We start from the raw sequence: 25,971 nt of genomic DNA on the forward strand, positions 1-25,971 counted from the left end.
GAGCCAGCGTTTACTGCCCGTCCCGAGCTGCCCTTAAACGCAGGGCATTATCGGAGCCAACGCAACATTGGTGTGGGTCGCGTGTAGGTTAAGCAGGGTAAGGTTAGCAGATTCCGTTCCCTAAAGGACATGACAGATTCCCGTTCACCTACCCATCGTTGAAGCAGAGGGAAGTTACACTGGGATTCAATCTCTCTTTTTTAAAAAATATTTTTATTAAGGCATTTATAAATAAAAGCACAACCAAGATAAGATAACCAGCAAGTAACGAACCCTTCCATCGACACCCTTAAGGCGAATTTAATTTTCTCCGGCCTAAGGAAATCCGCGAGGCCGCACACAGCCGGCTTTAGCGGCTCCGAGTCCCTCTATCCCAACAGGACCCTTCTCCGGCCTACAGAGAGGCAAAGGCCAGAGCGTCGGCCTCTCTCCCCCCCTGGACACCCGGGTCTTCCGATGCTCCAACCACTGCTAACTCTGCTCTCTGGACCACCTTCACCACCAATACCTCCGGCATCACGGCAGCGAATCCCCGGCAAAATCCCGGTAAATGCGGGCAGGCCCAAAACATGTAAATATGGTTCACGGGACCTCCCACGCACACCTATCCTCCACCCCCTCAAAGAACCTACTCATTCTAGCCACCGACATATGCACCCTATGGACTACCTTACACCATAAGGCATAGGAGCAGAATTAGGCCACTCGGCCCATCGAGTCTGCTCCATTCAATCATGGCTGATATTTTTCTCATCCCCATTCTCCTGCCTTCTCCCCATACCCCCTGACCCCCTTATTAATCAAGAATCTATCCATCTCGGTCTTAAAGACACTCAGTGATTTGGCCTCCACAGCCTTCTGCGGCAAAGAATTCCACAGATTCACCACCCTCTGGCTGAAGAAATTCCCCCTCATCTCTGTTTTAAAGGATCGTCCCTTCAGTCTGAGATTGTGCCCTCTGCTTCTAGTTTTTCCTACAAGTGGAAACATCCTCTCCACGTCCACTCTATCCCAGGCCTCGCAGTATCCTGTAAGTTTCAATAAGATCCCCCCTCATCCTACTAAACTCCAACAAGTACAGACCCAGAGTCCTCAATCGTTCCTCATACGACAAGTTCTTCATTCCAGGGATCATTCTTGTGAACCTCCTCTGGACCCTTTCCAAGGCCCCAGCACATCCTTCCTTAGATACGGGGCCCCAAACTGCTCACAATACTCCAAATGGGGTCTGACCAGAGCCTTATACAGACTCAGAAGTACATCCCTGGTCTTGTGAATTGGATGAAACTCAGCCTGGCGCATGAGGAGGACCCATTCACCCTCCTCAAAGCTTCCCCCCAGAACCCAGCCTCCAGCTTCAGGGATTCAATCTCAAAGCCCCATGAACCACATCACCAATGATAAGGTCAGAATGACCCCACTTGACCGAGGCTCCCAATATACTCCTCAATGTGACAGCGCAAAGGCCATGTTACCCTTTGTGAAACACAGCTCTGGTTAGACCCTACTTGGGCCACTGAGAACAGAAAGGAAGATCAGACAAGATTGACAAGACTGATACCGAGAGGTCACACCGAGCAGGAACCATTCAACAGGCTGGGGTTCTATTCTCTAGAAAGGATAAGGTTGAGGGGGCGACCATATCGAGTTCGTTAAAACGGTGAAGGGGGTTTTGATAAGGTCGACGTAGAAGATGTTTCTACTTGTGAGGGTGACCAGAACTAGGGGGCTCAATATAATAAATCCAGTGGGGAATTCAGGAGAAATGTCTTTATCCAGAGAGTGGAGGGAATGTGGGACTCGCTCCCATGGGGAGTGGGGGAGAATGTGGGACTCGCTCCCACGGGGAGTGGGGAGAATGTGGGACTCGTGCCCAGGGGGAGTGGGGAGAATGTGGGACTCGCTCCCACGGGGAGTGGGGAGAATGTGGGACTCACTCCCACAGGGAGTGGGGGAAGAATGTGGGACTCGCTCCCACGGGGAGTGGGGAGAATGTGGGACTCGCTCCCACGGGGAGTGGGGAGAATGTGGGACTCGCTCCCACGGGGAGTGGGGGAGAATGTGGGACTTGCTCCCACGGGGAGTGGGGAGAATGTGGGACTTGCTCCCACGGGGAGTGGGGAGAATGTGGGACTCGCTCCCACAGGGAGTGGGGAGAATGTGGGACTCGCTCCCCACGGGGAGTGGGGGAGAATGTGGGACTCGCTCCCACGGGGAGTGGCGAGATTGTGGGACTCGCTCCCACGGGGAGTGGGGAGAATGTGGGACTCGCTCCCACGGGGAGTGGGGAGAATGTGGGACTCGCTCCCACGGGGAGTGGGGAGAATGTGGGACTCGCTCTCACGGGGAGTGGGGAAATTGTGAGACTCGCTGCCACGGGGAGTGGGGAGAATGTGGGACTCGCTCCCACGGGGAGTGCTCGAGGTGAATAGTGTTGATACATTTAAGGAGGAAGCTGGATAAACGCGGAAAAGACGGATAGGGTGATGAGGGGAGATGAACAGGACATGAGAGGAGGCTTGCGTGGGAGAGCGACATTGGCAGTGACCTGGCCCAAATGGCCTGTTGCACTGTTATAAATACAATACCGACCACAGACTGCGCAGAACAGGAGCAGAAAAAGTTCAGCGCTAAACAGCCCCGTGTATGGTGAAGGCTAAACATGAATGTTTCCATTGTTGTGCACACTTCACAGAGCTGTGGGAGACAGCGAGAGCACGCAGCACAGCTGCAGTTAAAAGCAAAGTAGCTGAAAACATTGCAGAAAACAATATTTTAGGGTCAATATGTGAGTAACTGGAGAATGATGTTGGTGAGTAGAGTGGGCGGAAAAGGTGATTTGGGATTTCCAGCACACGGGAGATTCCTCCCTCGTGTCTGTTGGGGACTTCGAGATTGATTATGGTGACTGATCAATCAGTATCGGTTAACCATGTGACTGCCAGAATGGGAGGAGGCAGATTGGTTAGACCCTGGCTGTTTAATATCTGGCAAATCCATTGTTTCTTTCTTTCGATACCAGACACCAAGTGTGGAAAGTCAAGGTAGAAATGGAGAAGGCGTGAAGTTCAGTTCCTGAGCCCACTCAGTCTCGGGGACAATACAGACCAAGGGGGAAGATTGTTCAGGCCCTTTACTGGCGCTGGGAGACAAACGGTGGGGAAGGAGTCACTCAGTCAGCCCAACTCTCGAGATGCGAACCCCAAATTCTAGGCTGTCCTTCTCCCTGAGGGTCAGTACTGAGGGAGTGCCGCACTGTCAGAGGGTCTGTACGGAGGGAGTGCCGCACTGTCAGAGGGTCAGTACTGAGGGAGTGCCGCACTGTCAGAGGGTCAGTACTGAGGGAGTGCTGCACTGTCAGAGGGTCAGTACTGAGGGAGTGCCGCACTGTCAGAGGGTCAGTACTGAGGGAGTGCCGCACTGTCAGAGGGTCAGTACTGAGGGAGTGCTGCACTGTCAGAGGGTCAGTACTGAGACAGTGCCGCACTGTCAGAGGGTCAGTACTGAGGGAGTGCCGCACTGTCAGAGGGTCAGTACTGAGGGAGTGCCGCACTGTCAGAGGGTCAGTACTGAGGGAGTGCCGCACTGTCAGAGGGTCAGTGCTCAGGGAGTGCCGCACTGTCAGAGGGTCAGTACTGAGGGAGGGCAGCACTGTCAGAGGGTCAGAACTGAGGGAGTGCCGCACTGTCAGAGGGTCAGTACTGAGGGAGTGCCGCACTGTCAGAGGGTCAGTACTGAGGGAGTGCCGCACTGTCAGAGAGTCAGTACTGAGGGGGTGCAGCACTGTCAGACGGTCAGTACTGAGGGAGTGCTGCACTGTCAGAGGGTCAGTACTGAGGGAGTGCCGCACTGTCAGAGGGTCAGTACTGAGGGAGTGCCGCACTGTCAGAGGGTCAGTACTGAGGGAGTGCCGCACTGTCAGAGGGTCAGTACTGAGGGAGTGCCGCACTGTCAGAGGGTCAGTACTGAGGGAGCGCCGCACTGTCAGAGGGTCAGTACTGAGGGAGTGCCGCACTGTCAGAGGGTCAGTACTGAGGGAGCGCCGCACTGTCAGAGGGTCAGTACTGAGGGAGAGTGCTGTCCTGCGGTGGTGCCATCTTTTAATGATCCATCAAACTGAGGCTCTGTCCACATCTTCGCCTGTGGGTGTAAGATCCCACGGTCACTGCTGGAGGAGAAGGCGGCAGCTCTCCCAGGTGCCAAAATCACCCTTCAGCCAACATCGTGAAAACACAGATTGCTGTGTGTGGGATCTTGCTGTGTGCAAATTACTGCTGCATTTTTAACAACCACACTTCAAAAAGCCGTTATTTATTTTGTGTGAAGCATCAAGACGTGTTGTCAGTCACCACGAAATGGGAGCGTTTTGTTCACCTTTCCTGGTTATCACAGTGGAATGTGCCTTTGCTAAACGACCAGGAGGCAGGTCAGGGGTACAGGACGTGCCGTGTAAGGTGTGGGGATGCTAGCTTTGGACTGAGGCAAGGGTATGTCCACTGAAATCTCCCCTTTCTCTTCCAGGTACTGACTGGCGTCTGGTCGGCAGAGTTACAGGGATTTGCAGTGCAGAAGGAGGCCATTCGGCCCATCGAGTCTGCACCGGCCCTTGGAAAGATCACACCGGTTAATCCCAAGCCTCCACCCTATCCCTGTGACCTTTTACAGAGAGTCGGGGGGAGGGGTGTCGGAAGAGAACCAAGACTTAGGGCCCAGGCGACTGACAGTACGGCCGACATTGGTGGGGTAATTAAGTATCAGGTAAGTGTAAGAGGACAGACTTGGGGGAGGGATCTCCGAGGCTTTGAGGCAGTTTCAGAGATAAGGCTGGGGAAAGCCACGGAGGGATTTACAAACACCAAGACTGTTTTTGCCCATTTAAATGCGATTTCTTCTCGTGCATTGAACCCTATTTTTTTATAGAATTTACAGTGCAGAAGGAGGCCATTCGGCCCATCGAGTCTGCACCGGCTCCTGGAAAGAGTACCCTACCCAAGCCCACACCTCCACCCTATCCCCATAACCCAGTAACCCCACCCAACACTAAGGGCAATTTTGGACACTAAGGGCAATTGATCATGGCCAATCCATCTAACCCGCACATCTTTGGACTGTGGGAGGAAACCGGAGCACCCGGAGGAAACCCACGCACACACGGGGAGGACGTGCAGACTCCGCACAGACAGTGACCCAAGCCGGGAATCGAACCTGGGACCCTGGAGCTGTGAAGGAATTGCGCTATCCACAATGCCACCGTGCTGCTCTCTACATTTGGGGTTTATTGTGTTCAAAGCAGTTTTGACCAGTGGATTCGTCCAGTACTGTTGAACAATAATGACCTGGCCACAATCGCGGCACCACATTAATAAAATATCTGCAGCCTAACATAACGCCTCGGACTCCGTTCTCTGCCTATCCCAACCATCCCAATCCCACCGGTTGCCTCTCACGCACCTCCTTTCGGAGACCTTGCCAGACACAAAGCCAACAGGAATGTTGCTCCATGGTGAAGCCACAGCAGACAGCTCAAGCTCCTGACTACCACGTGGGGCAGAGCGGAGGAGACGACCATGTAATTGGGGCTGACATTTCAGTGTACCAATGAGGCAGCTCTAAAGTCAATACAGAATCGGGCCTGTACTTCAAAGTAATTAATTTATTGTGGAATCAGAGAACTTACAGTGCAGATGGAGGCCATTCGGCCCATCGAGTTTGCACCGGCCCTGGGAAAGAGCACCCCACTTAATCTCCAGCCTCTACCCTATCCCTGTGACCTTTTTTGGTCACTAAGGGGCACATCCAATCCACCTAACCTGCACATCCTTGAACTCTCACTTTTAGGATTATGACGTCAGGCTTCTGGAATACTCGCCCCTAAGAATAATAATAATCTTTATTGTCACCAGTAGGCTGACATTAACACTGCGATGAAGTTACTGCGAAAAGCCCCTAGTCGCCACATTCCGGCGCCTGTTCGGGTACACAGAGGGAGAATTCAGAATGTCCAATCCACCCAACAGCACGTCTTTCGGGACTTGTGGGAGGAAACCGGAGCACCCGGAGGAAACCCACACAGACACGGGGAGAACGTGCAGACTCCGCATAGACAGTGACCCAAGCCGGGAATCGAACCTGGGACCCTGGAGCTGTGAAGCAACAGTGCTAACCACTGTGCCCCCCGTGCTGCAAGGTTCCTGTTCCAAATTATTCCCCACCATCCATTTCAGTAGAAAAGACTTTTCACAATGTACTCTGGTAACTTCACACGCCATCAATAAAAATGCCAAAATGGCGGCACGGGGCGCAGTGGTTAGCACTGCTGCCTCACGGCGCTGAGGTCCCAGGTTCGATCCCGGCTCTGGGTCACTGTCCGTGTGGAGTTTGCACATTCTCCCCGTGTCTGCGTGGGTTTCGCCCCCACAACCCAAAGATGTGCAGGTTCAGTGGATTGGCCACGTTAAATTGCCCCTTAATTGGAAACAAAAATAATTGGGTACTCTAAATTTAAAAAATAAATAAAATAAAAATGTCAAATTGATAAAAACATTTGACCAAAAGACTCATTTGAAAACTGTACCAAATGATGTTTCGAAGTGTTTTCCCACATCCCATTTAATACGTTCTCTCTGAATCTCTCCCTTGATTGAGCCCTGCATCCTCCGGGCCTCAGACAGAGCTCCTATCACAGGCATGTCAGTGGGAGTATCGCTGTGTCTGTTTCTCTCTGCGCTTCCTCATCTGGGCTGTCAGGGACTGCACATCCGACAACGGCCGGAATGCCCCTCTGTCCCAGTGTGGCCAGCTGCTGAGCTGCGTCACATCGGCACGGTAACACCGCAGTTAGCATTGTAGCTTCACAGCGCCAGGGTCCCGGGTTCGATTCCCGGCTTGGGTCACTGTCTGTGCGGAGTCTGCACCTTCTCCCCGTGTCTGCGTGGGTTTCCTCCGGGTGCTCCGGTTTCCTCCCACAAGTCCCGAAAGACGTGCTTGTTAGGTGAATTGGACATTCTGAATTCTCCCTCCGTGTACCCGAACAGGCGCCAGAATGTGGCGACTAGGGGCTTTTCACAGTTACTTCATTGCAGCCTCCCAGTAGGCCCCACCCACCCCCGACTCCAACCCCCCAGTGTGGGGAATCCCCCAGATGGTTAAACCTCGCTAATTGGTGATTAACTCCTCCTCTTTGTTTCAGCTCCGCAGACCGATGACCTCCAGGTTTTATTTGGATTAGCCAGACGAGGGCCAGGCCATGGGCGACCAGCAGCTGAGCCAGCCGGAGAGCAGCGAGGGAGCAGGTCTGCTCTTCTTCCAGCACCAGCAGGGGCAGTGCGGCCCTCTGCCCGGGCTGCATGGCAGCCTCTCCCACGGGCTGGAGGGCGTCCCCGAATCCGACTCTCCCACCTCGCCCTGCTTCGACCCTGACCCCGGGGACTCGGCCAGACTGGAACTGGGAGGCCACAAGGGGATGGAGCTGACCGGGAATGCCGACTGGGGTCACTCGGACATGGGCGGCCAGGTCAATGTGAAGCAGGAGCCCGGCGTTCCCAGGCTGGCGAGTGCAGTGAGCGGCTACACCTACTGCCTCCCATTCGACCAGTGCGAGGACCAGCTGGCGAAACGGACGGACGTGAAACTGGACTCGTTCAACGAAGCCTTCGCCAACCGGCACTCGCTCGTTCACGGCTCCGGTGTGATGGGTAACTATCCCCAGAACATGACACTGCGGCAAATGCTGTCTGAGAAACCGCCGGCGCACCGCTACCCCCACCCTAGGGTGCCTCAGCACCTGCCGTGCGTGCCCGTCAGCCCGCAGCCCAAAGTGATGCTTCAACAGTCGCTGCATTACAGCTATCCGCAGCTCCTACGCTTGTCAGAGCTGCAACAACACCAGCAGCAGCTGCCCGCTATCACTCAGCAGATGGCGCAGGACATCTTGGAGCAGGCCGCAGTCCCAATGCAGCAACAGCAGCTCCACAAGCCCTCGGCGGAGGCCAAGCAGCAGAGCGACGGCCAGCACCAGGCCGGCCACTACCACCAGATGCAGCAGCCCAGCCACCATCACCTGCTGCAGCACATGCAGATGGCCCAGATCTGCAGGGACCCGGCCCAGCGCACGGCCGGCCAGCACCAATGCCAGCCGGGGAAGTTCGAGCAGCTCCACCACCCGCTCAACGCACCTCCTCAATACCTGTACGGCGAAAGACAACACTACAGGGTTCAAGGGCAACAGAGGGACACCCTGACACATCAGCTGTACCAGCAGCCCACCCACAGCTCACCAGGTATCCGAAACTCTCCAGCACTGCATCTTATACCAGAGTTAATGGCATTCCTGGAGTCTAATTGAGGGGTGTCGGGGATATCAGTGTTACAGTGAGGGGTGTGGGTATATCAGTGTTACAGTGAGGGGTGTGGGGTATATCAGTGTTACAGTGAGGGGTGTGGGGTATATCAGAGTGTTACAGTGAGGGGTGTGGGGTATATCAGTGTCACAGTGAGGGGTGAGGGGTATATCAGTGTTACAGTGAGGGGTGTGGGGTATATCAGTGTTACAGTGAGGCGTGTGGGATATATCAGTGTTACAGTGAGGGGTGTGGGGTATATCAGTGTTACAGTGAGGGGTGTGGGGTATATCAGTGTTACAGTGAGGGGTGTGGGGTATATCAGTGTTACAGTGAGGGGTGTGGGGTATATCAGTGTTACAGTGAGGGGTGTGGGGTATATCAGAGTGTTACAGTGAGGGGTGTGGGATATATCAGAGTGTTACAGTGAGGGGTGTGGGTATATCAGTGTTACAGTGAGGGGTGTGGGGTATATCAGTGTTACAGTGAGGGGTGTGGGGTATATCAGTGTTACAGTGAGGGGTGTGGGGTATATCAGAGTGTTACAGTGAGGGGTGTGGGGTATATCAGTGTCACAGTGAGGGGTGAGGGGTATATCAGTGTTACAGTGAGGGGTGTGGGGTATATCAGTGTTACAGTGAGGCGTGTGGGATATATCAGTGTTACAGTGAGGGGTGTGGGGTATATCAGTGTTACAGTGAGGGGTGTGGGGTATATCAGTGTTACAGTGAGGGGTGTGGGGTATATCAGTGTTACAGTGAGGGGTGTGGGGTATATCAGTGTTACAGTGAGGGGTGTGGGGTATATCAGAGTGTTACAGTGAGGGGTGTGGGATATATCAGAGTGTTACAGTGAGGGGTGTGGGGTATATCAGTGTTACAGTGAGGGGTGTGGGGTATATCAGTGTGTTACAGTGAGGGGTGTGGGGTATATCAGTGTTACAGTGAGGGGTATGGGGTATATCAGTGTTACAGTGAGGGGTGAGGGGTATATCAGTGTTACAGTGAGGGGTGTGGGATATATCAGTGTTACAGTGAGGGGTGTGGCGTATATCAGTGTTACAGTGAGGGGTGTGGGGTATATCAGTGTTACAGTGAGGCGTGTGGGGTATATCAGTGTTACAGTGAGGGGTGTGGGGTATATCAGTGTTACAGTGAGGGGTGTGGGGTATATCAGTGTTACAGTGAGGGGTGTGGGGTATATCAGTGTTACAGTGAGGGGTGTGGGGTATATCAGTGTTACAGTGAGGGGTGTGGGGTATATCAGTGTTACAGTGAGGGGTGTGGGGTATATCAGTGTTACAGTGAGGGGTGTGGGGTATATCAGTGTTACAGTGAGGGCTGTGGGGTATATCAGTGTTACAGTGAGGGCTGTGGGGTATATCAGTGTTACAGTGAAGGGTGTGGGGTATATCAGTGTTACAGTGAGGGGTGTGGGATATATCAGTGTTACAGTGAGGGGTGTGGGGTATATCAGTGTTACAGTGAGGGGTGTGGGGTATATCAGTGTTACAGTGAGGGGTGTGGGGTATATCAGTGTTACAGTGAGGGGTGTGGGGTATATCAGAGTGTTACCGTGAGGGGTGTGGGGTATATCAGTGTTACAGTGAAGGGTGTGGGATATATCAGAGTGTTACAGTGAGGGGTTTGGGATATATCAGAGTGTTACAGTGAGGGGTGTGGGATATATCAGTGTTACAGTGAAGGGTGTGGGATATATCAGTGTTACAGTGAGGGGTGTGGGATATATCAGTGTTACAGTGAGGGGTGTGGGGTATATCAGTGTTACAGTGAGGGGTGTGGGGTATATCAGAGTGTTACCGTGAGGGGTGTGGGGTATATCAGTGTTACAGTGAAGGGTGTGGGATATATCAGAGTGTTACAGTGAGGGGTTTGGGATATATCAGAGTGTTACAGTGAGGGGTGTGGGATATATCAGTGTTACAGTGAGGGGTGTGGGGTATATCAGTGTTACAGTGAGGGTTGTGGGGTATATCAGTGTTACAGTGAGGGGTGTGGGGTATATCAGTGTCACAGTGAGGGGTGTGGGGTATATCAGTGTTACAGTGAGGGGTGTGGGGTAAATCAGTGTTACAGTGAGGGGTGTGGGATATATCAGAGAGTGTTACAGTGAGCAGTGTGGGGATATATCAGTGTTACAGTGAGGGGTGTGGGATATATCAGTGTTACAGTGAGGGGTGTGGGGTATATCAGTGTTACAGTGAGGGGTGTGGGGTATATCAGAGTGTTACAGTGAGGGGTGTGGGGTATATCAGTGTTACAGTGAGGGGTGTGGGGTATATCAGTGTTACAGTGAGGGGTGTGGGATATATCAGTGTTACAGTGAGGGGTGTGGGATATATCAGTGTTACAGTGAGGGGTGTGGGGTATATCAGAGTGTTACAGTGAGGGGGTGTGGGGTATATCAGTGTTACAGTGAGGGGTGTGGGGTATATCAGTGTTACAGTGAGGGATGTGGGGTATATCAGTGTTACAGTGAGAGGTGTGGGGTATATCAGAGTGTTACAGTGAGGGGTGTGGGGTATATCAGAGTGTTACAGTGAGGTGTGTGGGGTATATCAGAGTGTTACAGTGAGGGGTGTGGGGTATATCAGTGTTACAGTGAGGGGTGTGGGGTATATCAGTGTTACAGTGAGCGGTGTGGGGTATATCAGTGTTACAGTGGGGGGTGTGGGGTATATCAGTGTGTTACAGTGGGGGGGTGTGGGGTATATCAGTGTTGCAGTGAGGGGTGTGGGGTATATCAGAGTGTTACAGTGAGGGCTGTGGGGTATATCAGAGTGTTACAGTGAGGGGTATATCAGAGTGTTACAGTGAGGGGGTGTGGGGTATATCAGTGTTACAGTGAGGGGTGTGGGGTATATCAGTGTTACAGTGAGGGGTGTGGGGTATATCAGAGTGTTACAGTGAGGGGTATATCAGAGTGTTACAGTGAGGGGGTGTGGGGTATATCAGTGTTACAGTGAGGGGTGTGGGGTATATCAGAGTCTTACAGTGAGGGGTGTGGGATATATCAGTGTTACAATGAGGGGTGTGAGATATATCAGTGTGACAGTGAGGGGTGTGGGGTATATCAGTGTTACAGTGAGGGGTGTGGGGTATATCAGTGTTACAATGAGGGGTGTGGGATATATCAGTGTGACAGTGAGGGGTGTGGGGTATATCAGTGTTACAGTGAGGGGTGTGGGGTATATCAGTGTTACAGTGAGGGGTGTCAGATATATTAGTGTGTTACAGTGAGGACTGTGGGGTATATCAGTGTGTTACAGTGAGGGGTAGGGGGTATATCAGAGTGTTACAGTGAGGGGTGGGGGGTATATCAGAGTGTTACAGTGAGGGGCGTGGGGTATATCAGTGTTACAGTGAGGGCTGTGGGGTATATCAGAGTGTTGCAGTGAGGGGTGTGGGTATATCAGTGTGTTACAGTGAGGGGTGTGGGGTATATCAGTGTTACAGTGAGGGGTGTGGGGTATATCAGTGTTACAGTGAGGGGTGTGGGGTATATCGGTGTTACAGTGAGGGGTGTGGGAGATATCAGTGTTACAGTGAGGGGTGTGGGGTATATCAGTGTTACAGTGAGGGGTGTGGGGTATATCAGAGTGTTACAGTGAGGGGTGTGGGGTATATCAGAGTGTTACAGTGAGGGGTGTGGGGTATATCAGTGTTACAGTGAGGGGTGTGGGGTATATCAGTGTTACAGTGAGGGGTGTGGGGTATATCAGTGTTACAGTGAGGGGTGTGGGGTATATCAGAGTGTTACAGTGAGGGGTGTGGGGTATATCAGTGTTACAGTGAGGGGTGTGGGATATATCAGAGTGTTACAGTGAGGGGTGTGGGGTATATCAGTGTTACAGTGAGGGGTGTGGGGTATATCAGTGTTACAGTGAGGGGTGTGGGGTATATCAGTGTTACAGTGAGGGGTGTGGGATATATCAGTGTTACAGTGAGGGGTGTGGGATATATCAGTGTTACAGTGAGGGGTGTGGGATATATCAGAGTGTTACAGTGAGGGGTGTGGGGTATATCAGAGTGTTACAGTGAGGGGTGCGGGGTATATCAGTGTTACAGTGAGGGGTGGGGGTATATCAGTGTTACAGTGAGGGGTGTCGGGGATATCAGAGTGTCACAGTGAGGGGTGTCGGGGATATCAGAGTGTCACAGTGAGGGGTGTGGGGTATATCAGAGTGTTACAGTGAGGGGTGTGGGGTATATCAGTGTTACAGTGAGGGGTGTGGGGTATATCAGAGTTTTACAGTGAGGGGTGTGGGGAATATCAGTGTTACAGTGAGGGATGTGGGGTATATCAGTGTCACAGTGAGGGGTGTCGGGGATATCAGAGTGTCACAGTGAGGGGTGTGGGGTATATCAGAGTGTTACAGTGAGGGGTGTGGGGTATATCAGAATGTTACAGTGAGGGGTGTGGGGTATATCAGAGTGTTACAGTGAGGGGTATATCAGTGTGTTACAGTGAGGGGTGTGGGGTATATCAGTGTTACAGTGAGGGGTGTGGGGTATATCATTGTTACAGTGAGGGGTGTGGGATATATCAGTGTTACAGTGAGGGGTGTCGGGGATATCAGAATGATACAGCAATGGTTGTGGGGTATATCAGTGTTACAGTGAGGGGTGTGGGGTATATCAGAGTGTTACAGTGAGGGGTGTGGGGTATATCAGAGTGTTACAGTGAGGGGTGTGGGGTATATCAGAGTGTTACAGTGGGGGGTGGGGGGTATATCAGTGTTACAGTGAGGGGTGTGGGGTATATCAGAGTGTTACAGTGAGGGGTGTGGGGTATATCAGTGTTACAGTGAGGGGTGTGGGGTATATCAGTGTTACAGTGAGGGGTGTGGGGTATATCAGAGTGTTACAGTGAGGGGTGTGGGATATATCAGTGTTACAGTGAGGGGTGTGGGGTATATCAATGTTACAGTAAGGGGTGTGGGGTATATCAGAGTGTTACAGTGAGGGGTGTGGGGTATATCAGAGTGTTACAGTGAGGGGTGTGGGGTATATCAGAGTGTTACAGTGAGGGGTGTGGGGTATATCAGTGTTACGGTGAGGGGTGTGGGGTATATCAGTGTGTTACAGTGAGGGGTGTGGGGTATATCAGTGTTACAGTGAGGGGTGTGGGGTATATCAGAGTGTTACAGTGAGTGGTGTCGGGGATATCAGAGTGTCACAGTGAGGGGTGTCGGGGATATCAGAGTGTCACAGTGAGGGGTGTCGGGGATATCAGTGTTACAGTGAGGGGTGTGGGGTATATCAGAGTGTTACAGTGAGGGGTGTGTGATATATCAGTGTTACAGTGAGGGGTGTGGGGTATATCAATGTTACAGTGAGGGGTGTGGGGTATATCAGAGTGTTACAGTGAGGGGTGTGGGGTATATCAGAGTGTTACAGTGGGGGCTGGAGGGTATATCAGTGTTACAGTGAGGGGTGTGGGGTATATCAGAGTGTTACAGTGAGGGGTGTGGGGTATATCAGTGTTACAGTGAGGGGTGTGGGGTATATCAGTGTTACAGTGAGGGGTGTGGGGTATATCAGTGTCACAGTGAGGGGTGTGGGGTATATCATAGTGTTACAGTGAGGGTGTGGGGTATATCAGAGAGTGTTACAGTGAGGGGTGCGGGTTATATCAGTGTTACAGTGAGGGGTGTGGGTATATCAGTGTTACAGTGAGGGGTGTGGGGTATATCAGTGTTACAGTGAGGGGTGGGGGTATATCAGTGTTACAGTGAGGAGTGTGGGGTATATCAGTGTTACAGTGAGGGGTGTGGGGTATATCAGTGTGTTACAGTGAGGGGTGTGGGATATATCAGTGTTACAGTGAGGGGTGGGGGTATATCAGTGTTACAGTGAGGAGTGTGGGGTATATCAGTGTTACAGTGAGGGGTGTGGGGTATATCAGTGTTACAGTGAGGGGTGGTGGTATATCAGTGTTACAGTGAGGAGTGTGGGGTATATCAGTGTTACAGTGAGGAGTGAGGGGTATATCAGTGTTACAGTGAGGGGTGTGGGGTATATCAGAGTGTTACAGTGAGGGGTGTGGGGTATATCAGAGTGTTACAGTGAGGGGTGTGGGGTATATCAGTGTGTTACAGTGAGGGCTGTGAGGTATATCAGAGTGTTACAGTGAGGGCTGTGGGCTATATCAGTGTTACAGTGAGGGGTGTGGGGCATATCAGTGTTACAGTGAGAGGTGTGGGGTATATCAGAGTGTTACAGTGAGGGCTGTGGGGTATATCAGTGTTACAGTGAGGGCTGTGGGGTATATCAGAGAGTGTTACAGTGAGGGGTGTGGGGTATATCAGTGTTACAGTGAGGGGTGTGGGGTATATCAGTGTTACAGTGAGGGGTGTGGGGTATATCAGTGTGTTACAGTGAGGGGTGTGGGGTATATCAGTGTGTTACAGTGAGGGGTGTGGGGTATATCAGTGTGTTACAGTGAGGGGTGTGGGGTATATCAGTGTTACAGTGAGGGGTGTGGGGTATATCAGTGTTACAGTGAAGGGTGTGGGATATATCAGTGTTACAGTGAGGGGTGTGGGATATATCAGTGTTACAGTGAGGGGTGTGGGGTATATCAGTGTTACAGTGAAGGGTGTGGGAGATATCAGTGTTACAGTGAGGGGAGTGGGTTACATCAGTGTTAAAGCAGGTAGACTGTCTGGCCCCTCGAGCCTGATCCGCCATTCAATAAATCACGGCGGACCGTTTTGTGGACTCAGCTCCACTTACCCTCCCGCTCACCGTAATCCTTAATTCCTCAATGTTCAAAAATCTAACTATCTTTGCCTAAAAAACATTTAATGAAGGAGCCTCAACTGCTTCACTGGGCAAGGAATTCCATAGATTCACAACCTGTTGGGTGAAGAAGTTCCTCCTAAACTCAGTCCTAAATCTACTTCCCCTTATTTTGAGGCTATGCCCCCTAGTTCTGCTTTCACCCGCCAGTGGAAACAACCTGCCCGCATCTATCCTATCTATTCCCTTCATAATTTTATATGTTTCTATAAGATCCCCCCTCATCTTTCTAAATTCCAACGAGTACAGTCCCAGTCTACTCAACCTCTCCTCATAATCCAACCCCTTCAGCTCTGGGATTAACCTAGTGAATCTCCTCTGCACACCCCCCAGTGCCAGTACGTCCTTTCTCAGGTAAGGAGACCAAAACTGAACACAATACTCCAGGTGTGGCCTCACTAACACCTTATACAATTGCAACATAACCTCCCTAGTCTTAAACTCCATCCCTCTAGCAATGAAGGACAAAATTTCATTTGCCTTCTTAATCACCTGTTGCACCTGTAAACCAACTTTCTGTGACTCATGCACGAGCACACCCAAGTCTCTCTGCACAGCAGCCTGCTTTAATATTTTATCATTTAAATAATAATCCCGTTTGCTGTAATTCCTCCCAAAATGGATGACTTCACATTTGTCAACACTGTATTCCATCTGCCAGACCCTCGCCCATTCACTTAACCTATCCAAATCCCTCTGCAGACTTCCAGTATCCTCTGCTGACTTGGCTTTACCACTCATCTTTGTGTCATCTGCAAACTTGGACACATTGCCCTTGGTCCCCAACTCCAAATCATCTATGTAGATTGTGAACAATTGCGGACCCAACACTGATCCCTGAGGGACACCACTAGCTACTGATTGCCAACTAGAGAAACACCCATTAATCCCCACTCTTTGCTTTCTATTAATTAACCAATCCTCTATCCATGCTAATACATTACCCGTAACACCATGCGCCATTATCTTTTGCAGCGGCCTTTTGTGTGGCACCTTGTCGAATGCCTTCTGGAAATCCAGATACACCACATCCACCGGTTCCTAGTTGTCCACCGAGTTCATAAAGTCCTCAAAGAGTTCCAATAAATTAGTTAAACATGACCTGCTAAATGGGACAACTTTTATCCAGATGTCTCGCTATTTCTTCCTTGACAATAGAATCATTTTCCCCACTACAGAAGTTAAGCTAACCGGCCTATAGTTACCTGCCTTTCGTCTATCTCCTTTTTTAAACAGCGCCTTCACATTTGCTATTTTCCAATCTGCCGGAAGCACCCCAGAGTCCAGCAAATTTTGGTAAATTACCACGTGTGTGTGATACATGAGAGCGTTATAGTGAAGCATGTGGGATATATCAGAGTGTTAACACCTCTCACTCTAACGCTCTGATATATCCCACATAGAGTGTAAGTAATTGTAATGTTTTTGTTCTGTTTCCGCTCTTCGTTTCGATCCTCCCTGATTTTGGAAATCAATTCCATTTACTCCGCCTTGTTCCATACATTGGTTATCTTCCCAAACAACAAACCTGACATCGCTGGTGTGGCAAATTCTGCCGCCAATTATTAAAGATGAAATATCTGAGCATTTGGAAAGCGGGGGCAGGATCAGTCCAAGTCAGCATGGATTGACGAAAGAGAAATCACGCTTGATAAATCTTCTGGAATGTTTGAGGATGTGACCAGTAGAGTGGACAAGGGTGACCCAGTGGATGTTGTGTATCTGGGCTTTTGACAAGGTCCCACACAAGCGATTAGTGAGCAAAATTAAAGCTCATGGTACTGGGGGCAATGTATTGATGTGGATAGAGAACTGGTTGGCAGACAGGAAGCAGAGAGTGGGAATAAACGGATCTTTTTCAGAGTGGCTGGCAGTGACTAATGGGGTACCGCAGGGTTCAGTGCTGGGACCGCAGCTCTTCACAATATACATCAATGATTTGGACGAAGGAATTGCAATATCTCCAAATTTGCAGACGGCACGAAGCTGGGTGGCAGTGTGTGCAGTGAGGAGGATGCAGGGAGGCTGCAGGGTGACTTGGACAGGTTGGCTGAGTGGGCAAATACTTGGCAAATGCAATATAATGTGGGTAAATGTGAGGTGATCCACTTTGGTGGCAAAAACAGGAAGGCAGATTATCTAAATGGTGGTAGTTCAGGAAAAGGGGAAGTGTAACGAGACCTGGGTGTCATGGTGGAACAGTCGCTGAAGGCTGGGATGCAGGTACAGCAGGCGGTGAGGGTTGGCAGGTACAGCAGGCGGTGAGGGTTGGCATGCGGGTACAGCAGGCGGTGAGGGTTGGGATGCAGGTACAGCAGGCGGTGAGGGTTGGCATTCGGGTACCGCAGGCGGTGAGGGTTGGCATGCAGGGACAGCAGGCGGTGAGGGTTGGCATGCAGGTACAGCAGGCGGTGAGGGTTGGCAGGTACAGCAGGCGGTGAGGGTTGGCATGCAGGTACAGCAGGCGGTGAGGGTTGGCAGGTACAGCAGGCGGTGAGGGTTGGGATGCAGGTACAGCAGGCGGTGAGGGTTGGCATGCGGGTACAGCAGGCAGTGAGGGTTGGGATGCAGGTACAGCAGGCGGTGAGGGTTGGCATGCAGGTACAGCAGGCGGTGAGGGTTGGGATGCAGGTACAGCAGGCGGTGAGGGTTGGGATGTGGGTACAGCAGGCGGTGAGGGTTGGGATGCGGGTACAGCAGGCGGTGAGGGTTGGGATGCGGGTACAGCAGGCGGTGAGGGTTGGCCTGCAGGTACAGCAGGCGGTGAGGGTTGGGATGCAGGTACAGCAGGCGGTGAGGGTTGGGATGTGGGTACAGCAGGCGGTGAGGGTTGGGATGCAGGGACAGCAGGCAGTGAGGGTTGGGATGCGGGTACAGCAGGCAGTGAGGGTTGGGATGCAGGCACAGCAGGCGGTGAGGGTTGGCAGGTACAGCAGGCGGTGAGGGTTGGGATGCGGGTACAGCAGGCGGTGAGGATTGGGATGCGGGTACAGCAGGCGGTGAGGGTTGGCATGCGGGTACAGCAGGCGGTGAGGGTTGGCATTCGGGTACAGCAGGCGGTGAGGGTTGGCATGCAGGTACAGCAGGCGGTGAGGGTTGGCATGCAGGTACAGCAGGCGGTGAGGGTTGGCATGTAGGTACAGCAGGCGGTGAGGGTTGGCATGCAGGTACAGCAGGCGGTGAGGGTTGGGATGCGGGTACAGCAGGCGGTGAGGGTTGGGATGCAGGTACAGCAGGCGGTGAGGGTTGGCATGCAGGTATAGCAGGCGGTGAGGGTTGCCATGCCGGTACAGCAGGCGGTGAGGGTTGGCATGCAGGTACAGCAGGCGGTGAGGGTTGGGATGCGGGTACAGCAGGCGGTGAGGGTTGGCATGCAGGTACAGCAGGCGGTGAGAGTTGGCATGCGGGTACAGCAGGCGGTGAGGGTTGGCATGCAGGTACAGCAGGCGGTGAGGGTTGGCATGCAGGTACAGCAGGCGGTGAGGGTTGGCATGCAGGTACAGCAGGCGGTGAGGGTTGGCATGCAGGTACAGCAGGCGGTGAGGGTTGGCATGCAGGTACAGCAGGCGGTGAGGGTTGGCAGGTACAGCAGGCGGTGAGGGTTGGCATGCAGGTACAGCAGGCGGTGAAGGTTGGCATGCAGGTACAGCAGGCGGTGAGGGTTGGCATGCAGGTACAGCAGGCGGTGAGGGTTGGCATGCAGGTACAGCAGGCGGTGAGGGTTGGCATGCAGGTACAGCAGGCGGTGAGGGTTGGCATGCAGGTACAGCAGGCGGTGAGGGTTGGCATGCGGGTACAGCAGGTGGTGAGGGTTGGCATGCAGGTACAGCAGGCGGTGAGGGTTGGGACGCAGGTACAGCAGGCGGTGAGGGTTGGCATGCCGGTACAGCAGGCGGTGAGGGTTGGCATGCGGGTACAGCAGGCGGTGAGGGTTGGCAGGTACAGCAGGCGGTGAGGGAAGCTAATGGCATGCTGGTCTTCATAGCGAGAGGACTTGAGTTTAGGAGTAGGGATGTCTTGCTGTAGTTACACAGGGCCTTGATCAGGCCACACCTTGAGTATTGTGGCAGTTTTGGTCTCCTAGTTTGAGGAAGGTTCCTGCTATTGAGGGTGTCCAGCGAAGGTTCCCAGGCTAATTCCCAGGATGGCAGGGCTGACAGATGGAGAAAGACTGGATGGACTGGGCTTGTACTGACTGGAGTTTAGAAGAATGAGAGGGGATCTCACAGAAACATAAAATCCTGATGGGATTGAACAGGCTAGATTAAGGAAGAATGTTCCCGATGTTGGGGACGTCCAGAACTCTGGATCACAGCCTCAGAATAAGGGGTCAGCCATTCAGGACTGAGATGAGGAAGAACTTCTTCTCTCAGAGAGTTGGGAACTTGTGGAATTCTCTCCCACAGGAAGCTGTTGGGGCCGGATTGTTGGAAATATTCAAGAGGGAGCTGGGACGTGGCCCTTGCGGCTAAAGGGATCGAGGGGAATGGAGAGAAAGAGGGAGTGGGGCACTGAATTTGCAGATCAGCCATGATCACATTGAATGGTGGAGCAGGCTGGAAGGGCTGAATGGCCTGCTCCTGCTCCTATTGTCTATGTTTCTATCAATTTCAGCCGTTATATTTTCATGGAGGTGGGTGGGGGAGGGGGTTGGGGGCGGGGTGGGCGTTCTGTGCCGTTACATTCTGTGAGTTTACATCATATTTACAGCAGAAACGTGCCATTCAGCCCATCCTAGAGTCTATGCTGCCTACCAAGCACTTCTCACCCTATTTCACCTGACTCCCTTTAGCAGCACGACTGCCACCCGCCTCTTCAAGGGTTGCAAATGGGAGGTGTTGAAGACAGGAGATTGCTCTCAATATCCTGGCCGACATTTCCCCCTCAAGCCACCATCACAAAAAGATCAGCCAGATCCCCCACGCACTACCACTTTGGGGAGAGCGGCTAGACTCCCTACAGTGCAGAAGGCCATTCGGCCCATCGAGTCTGCACCAACCCTCTGGAAGATCACCCTAACCTAGGCCCACTCCCCCTCCCTCTATCCCCATAAACCCACCTAACCTTTTTGGACACTAAGGGCAATTGATCATGGCCAATCCACCTAACCTGCACATCTTTGGACTGTTAGAGGAAACCGGAGCACCCGGAGGAAACCCACGTAGACACGGGGAGAACGTGCAGATTCCGCACAGATAGTGACCCAGCCGGGAATCGAACCTGGGACCCCGGCGCTGTGAGACAGCAGTGTTAACCCAAGTCCCTGGCACTGTGACACAGCAGTGTTAACCTGGGTCCCTGGCACTGTGAGACAGCAGTGTTAACCCCGGTCCCTGGCACTGTGAGACAGCAGTGTTAACCCCGGTCCCTGGCACTGAGACAGCAGTGTTAACCCGGGTCCCTGGCACTGTGAGACAGCAGTGTTAACCCGGGACCCTGGCACTGTGAGACAGCAGTGTTAACCCCGGTCCCTGGCACTGTGAGACAGCAGTGTTAACCCCAGTCCCTGGCACTGTGAGACAGCAGTGTTAACCCGGGTCCCTGGCACTGTGAGACAGCAGTGTTAACCCCGGTCCCTGGCACTGTGAGACAGCAGTGTTAACCTGGGTCCGTGGCACTGTGGGGCAGCAGTGTTAACCCGGGTCTCTGGCACTGTGAGACAGCAGTGTTAACTCGGGACCCTGGCTCTGTGAGACAGCAGTGTTAACCCGGGTCCCTGGCACTGTGAGGCAGCAGCGTTAACCCAGGTCCCTGGCACTGTGAGACAGCAGTGTTAACTCGGGACCCTGGCTCTGTGAGACAGCAGTGTTAACCCGGGTATCTGGCACTGTGAGACAGCAGTGTTAACCCAGGTCCCTGGCACTGTGAGGCAGCAGTGTTAACCCGGGTCCCTGGCACTGAGAGACAGCAGTGTTAACCCGGGTCCCTGACGCTGTGAGACAGCAGTGTTAACCCGGGTCCCTGACACTGTGAGACAGCAGTGTTAACCTGGGTCCCTGGCACTGAGAGACAGCAGTGTTAACCCGGGTCCCTGGCACTGTGAGACAGCAGTGTTAACCCGGGTCCCTGGCACTGTGAGACAGCAGTGTTAACCCGGGTCCCTGGCACTGTGAGACAGCAGTGTTAACCCGGGTCCCTGGCACTGTGAGACAGCAGTGTTAACCCGGGTCCCTGGCTCTGTGAGACACCAGGGCTAACCACTGTGCCACCCACATAATTATCCTACACAAGGAAGTCCATTCAAGCTGCTGTTTGAGGTGCACTAATTGTTAAGGACTGGTTTAAATGCAAACACTGTAGAGAGAGAAACCGCGGTGTTTGGTGGATTGACCGGCTGATTATCGACAATCCTCTTTGTGTCTCAGTGCAGAGCCCCCAGCAGCTCAACACCTCTCCCTCCGTGTTGTACAGCCGGAGCTGCTCACGGCAGGAGCTGGAGAACGGCGAACACTCCGGGTGCGCGGAGCTCCACAGTCCGCTGAGTGCGGTGGTATCCAAGGAGGTGGCATCGCAGGCCTGCCCATCAGGCCTGTACTGGCAGCAGGTAAGGGTGCCCGTTGATGCCGCTGTTGGTGTACACTCATTCTGATCGTGTGGGGCGAAGGGCGGGGACACCAGGATGGAGTTTGACCCCATCCACACATAATCATAATAATCTTTATTAATGTCACAAGTCGGCTTACATTAACGACGCAATGAAGCCCCTAGTCGCCACATTCCGGCGCCTGTTCGGGTACACAGAGGGAGAATTCAGAATGTCCAATTCACCTAACAAGCACGTCTTTGGACTGTGGGAGGAAACCGGAGCCCCCGGAGGAAACCCACGCAGACACGGGGAGAACGTGCAGACTCCGCACAGACAGTGACCCAAGCCGGGAATTGAACCCAGGACCCTGGCGCTGTGAAGCAACAGTGCTAACCACCGTGCTACTGTGCCGCCCCATGTCCCTCGCCTGTTCCCGTTCCTCGGTCAGCCAAATGCAATTCCCAGAAATACAAAAAACTGCATTTACATAGCTCCTATATGCACTAAAACGTCCCACAGGAATGTGAACAGGCAAAATATGATACCGACATGTTCACAGATATTACCACAAATTTGGTCAAAAAGGTATGTTTTAAAGAGCATCTTAAAGGGGGGGCGAGAGAAGCAGAGATGTTTAAGGTGAGTGGCACGGTAACACAGTGGTTAGCACTGTTATTTCACAGCTCCAGGGTCCCAGGTTCGATTCCCGGCTTGGGTCACTGTCTGTGCGGAATCTCCACGTTCTCCCCGTGCCTGCGTGGGTTTCCTCCGGGTGCCCCGGTTTCCTCCCACATGTCCTGAAAGACGTGCTGTTGGGTGAATTGGACATTCTGAATTCTCCCTCTGTGTACCCGAACAGGCGCCGGAATGTGGCGACTAGGGGCTTTTCACAGTAACTTCATCGCCGTGTTAATGTCAGCCTACTTGTGACAATAAAGATTATTATTCTATAAGAGGAAGAATTCCCCCACAGATTAGGGGTCCAGGCAGCCGAAGCCAGTGGTGGGGCCGAGAAAGGAAGGTGGACAGGGGGCGAGAGTTGGAAGAATGTAGAGTTCGTGCAGGGCTGCAAGAGGTTAGAGAGAAAGGAAGGGCTTGAACAGGCACAAGGGTAATGAGTGGACCCGCAGCCCGTTATAGGGCAGCCGAGTCTCGGACAGGTTCCAGTTCCAGCTGATATCAGTTGACACAGCACAGGCAAGCGAGGGGCTGCAGAACCTCCGTGACGGGCAGGGCTCAATTGCCAATCTGACCAGTGTGGCGGAACTGTTGCGAGAATGAACGGAATGTATTCGGCGATGGCCAAAACGAGGGAAAACGACAATGACTCACTCTTATCTTTTTCAGGTTCACCCAGGCCCTCAGGCCTGCGCGAGAATGCCGGAGCAAAGGTAACACGTGGCACTGCGCCTAACCTCGGCCTCTGGCCCATTAAATCAGCACAACGGACCCACCCTGCCTGGTGTTGGTGGGTGGATGGGATCAGGTGCCGGATATGCCCAGGGAGGCTGTTAAAAATGGACAGAGGCGCAGCAATTTGGGATTGGTTCCTGATAAACCTCAGCCAGGCAGAACACAACGTGGCAATGCCTTTTATTTCTGTGATGAGAGTGGGAGGCATGTACTTCCAAATGTTGCGAGCGAATGTCCTGTTGCATTGCTAATCGACAGGACATTCTGGAGTCAGCCCTGATTTTTCCAATCCACAAGCTGGCCTGTCCCTTTTCAGAGAAACCCTGCAGTGCAGAAGGAGGCCATTCGACCCATCGAGTCTGCACCAACCCTTTGAAAGAGCATCCCAGCCAGGCGTAATCGCCCACCCTGTAACCTCACAATAAGGGGCAATTTTAATTAGGGAGACATGGGGCAAAATTCTCCCATCGGGGGACTAAGTGCCGACGGCCAGAGTGAATACCGGAGTGTTTCATTCCGGCGTCGGAGGCCGCTCCTCGCCCCCTATTCTCCCCCCCCCCCCCCCCCACAGGCCGCACACGCAGCGCTTGCACGCTGTTCACGCCGGCAGTGACCAGGTGTGGTTGGCCGGCGCCGGCGTGAACCCGTCCGATTGGGCAGGCCGCTCGGCCCAATCCGGGCCGGAGAATCGCCGCTCGCCAGCGACAAACGGGGAGCGCCGATTCTCCGAGCGGCCTGTCGTGAAACGCGGCTCGCCGTTTTTGGGGGGGGGGGGTTGGGAGAATCGCGTGCGGGTGCCAGGGCGGCGTGCCGGGAGTCGCCCGGCGTGGGGGTTGGAGAATCGCGCCCCTGATTTGTGAACACATCTCTGGTTCAGCACAGTGGGCTAAACAGCTGGCTTGTAATGCAGAACCAGGCCAGCAGCGCGGGTTCAATTCCCGTACCAGCCTCCCCGAACAGGCGGCGGAATGTGGCGACTAGGGGCTTTTCACAGTAACTTCATTGAAGCCTACTCGTGACAATAAGCGATTATTATTATTATTACCTACCCTGGAGATCCTATTGGTGCTAGAAATACAGAAGTGTGAATTTTAACAAGCCAATCAGAAAGCTATACCCTGAGGAGTCTGGGAGAACCAGGCGGTGATGGGATTTAACACTTTAGGATTCTGCTGCACAGAAGGAAGGACGTTTAGTACCTGGTACCTCTCCCACCTTTGAAGGATCTATCCAATTATCTCCAATCCCCTGCGTTGGAATTGTTCAGCTACTTGCTGGGCCAACAGGCTCATCCATCACAACTGATTGTGATCATCTGTACAGAGTTCCAGTACTCATGGACAGATTATTTATGTGTCAGTCTTGGTTCTGAGGGTCTGAGTCAGAAGGTCGTGACTTCAAGGCCCAGGTCACAGGAGTGAAATCATAAACACGACCGACACTCCCTGCTGCACTGTCAGAGGGTCAGTACTGAGGGAGTGCTGCACTGTCAGAGGGTCAGTACTGAGGGAGTGCTGCACTGTCAGAGAGTCAGTACTGAGGGAGTGCCGCACTGTCAGAGGGTCAGTACTGAGGGAGTGCCGCACTGTCAGAGGGTCAGTACTGAGGGAGCGCCGCACTGTCAGAGGGTCAGTGCTGAGGGAGCGCCGCACAGTCAGAGGGTCAGTACTGAGGGAGTGCCGCACTGTCAGAGGGTCAGTACTGAGGGAGTGCCGCACTGTCAGAGGGTCAGTACTGAGGGAGCACCGCACTGTCAGAGGGTCAGTACTGAGGGAGTGCTGCACTGTCAGAGGGTCAGTACTGAGGGAGCACTGCACTGTCAGAGGGTCAGTACTGAGGGAGCGCCGCACTGTCAGAGGGTCAGTACTGAGGGAGTGCCCCACTGTCAGAGGGTCAGTACTGAGGGAGTGCCGCACTGTCAGAGGGTCAGTACTGATGGAGTGCTGCACTGTCAGAGGGTCCGTACTGAGGGAGCCGCACTGTCAGAGGGTCAGTACTGAGGGAGTGCCGCACTGTCAGAGGGTCAGTGCTGAGGGAGTGCCGCACTGTCAGAGGGTCAGTACTGAGGGAGTGCTGCACTGTCAGAGGGTCAGTACTGAGGGAGTGCCGCACTGTCAGAGGGTCAGTACTGAGGAAGTGCTGCACTGTCAGAGGGTCAGTACTGAGGGAGTGCCGCACTGTCAGAGGGTCAGTACTGAGGGAGTGCCGCACTGTCAGAGGGTCAGTACTGAGGGAGTGCCGCACTGTCAGAGGGTCAGTACTGAGGGAGTGCCGCACTGACAGAGGGTCAGTACTGAGGGAGTGCCGCACTGTCAGAGGGTCAGTACTGAGGGAGTACCGCACTGTCAGAGGGTCAGTACTGAGGGAGTGCTGCACTGTCAGAGGGTCAGTACTGAGGGAGTGCCGCACTGTCAGAGGGTCAGTACTGAGGGAGTGCCGCACTGTCAGAGGGTCAGTACTGAGGGAGTGCCGCACTGTCAGAGGGTCAGTACTGAGGGAGTGCCGCACTGTCAGAGGGTCAGTACTGAGGGAGTGCCGCACTGTCAGAGGGTCAGTACTGAGGGAGTGCCGCACTGTCCCGTTGGATGTGTGGTGTTGGAATATGTCCTGTGTTGGTGGAAGACGTTAATTCTCACTCTGTTTCTTGTGTGCAGGAGAGGGATGGAAGAGAAGCCGGACGCCTCATATTCTTTCAGCTGTGGTTACTGTAAGGAACAATTCCGGAGCCTCTCTGCCCTGCACATTCACACGGGCACTAATGGATGCTTGAGGACACCTCACATTGTGAGCCAGGTGGGTTAATACCACCGCAGTCAGTACTCAGCAGCACAACTCAGCGAGTGTGGATTGCACAGTTTCAGGAGCAAGA

The 25,971-nt window shown here is 53.2% G+C and overlaps 1 protein-coding gene across 3 annotated transcripts in view; it reads left to right on the forward strand.

The window, feature by feature from the left end:
* Positions 1-25,971, forward strand: part of LOC119958969 (transcriptional-regulating factor 1-like) — a 123,133-nt gene that overhangs the window by 60,371 nt on the left and 36,791 nt on the right. For all 3 annotated transcript variants that reach the window (XM_038787496.1, XM_038787498.1, XM_038787497.1), the window contains exons 2-6: positions 4,522-4,758; positions 7,190-8,279; positions 21,529-21,707; positions 23,037-23,080; positions 25,757-25,895. In XM_038787496.1, the coding sequence (XP_038643424.1) occupies positions 7,247-8,279; positions 21,529-21,707; positions 23,037-23,080; positions 25,757-25,895 (1,395 nt within the window). In that variant the 5' untranslated portion in view covers positions 4,522-4,758; positions 7,190-7,246. The remainder of the gene's footprint in view (positions 1-4,521; positions 4,759-7,189; positions 8,280-21,528; positions 21,708-23,036; positions 23,081-25,756; positions 25,896-25,971) is intronic.

The sequence above is a fragment of the Scyliorhinus canicula genome, chromosome 31 (assembly GCF_902713615.1).
Source record: "Scyliorhinus canicula chromosome 31, sScyCan1.1, whole genome shotgun sequence".
Classification (NCBI taxonomy): domain Eukaryota; kingdom Metazoa; phylum Chordata; class Chondrichthyes; order Carcharhiniformes; family Scyliorhinidae; genus Scyliorhinus; species Scyliorhinus canicula.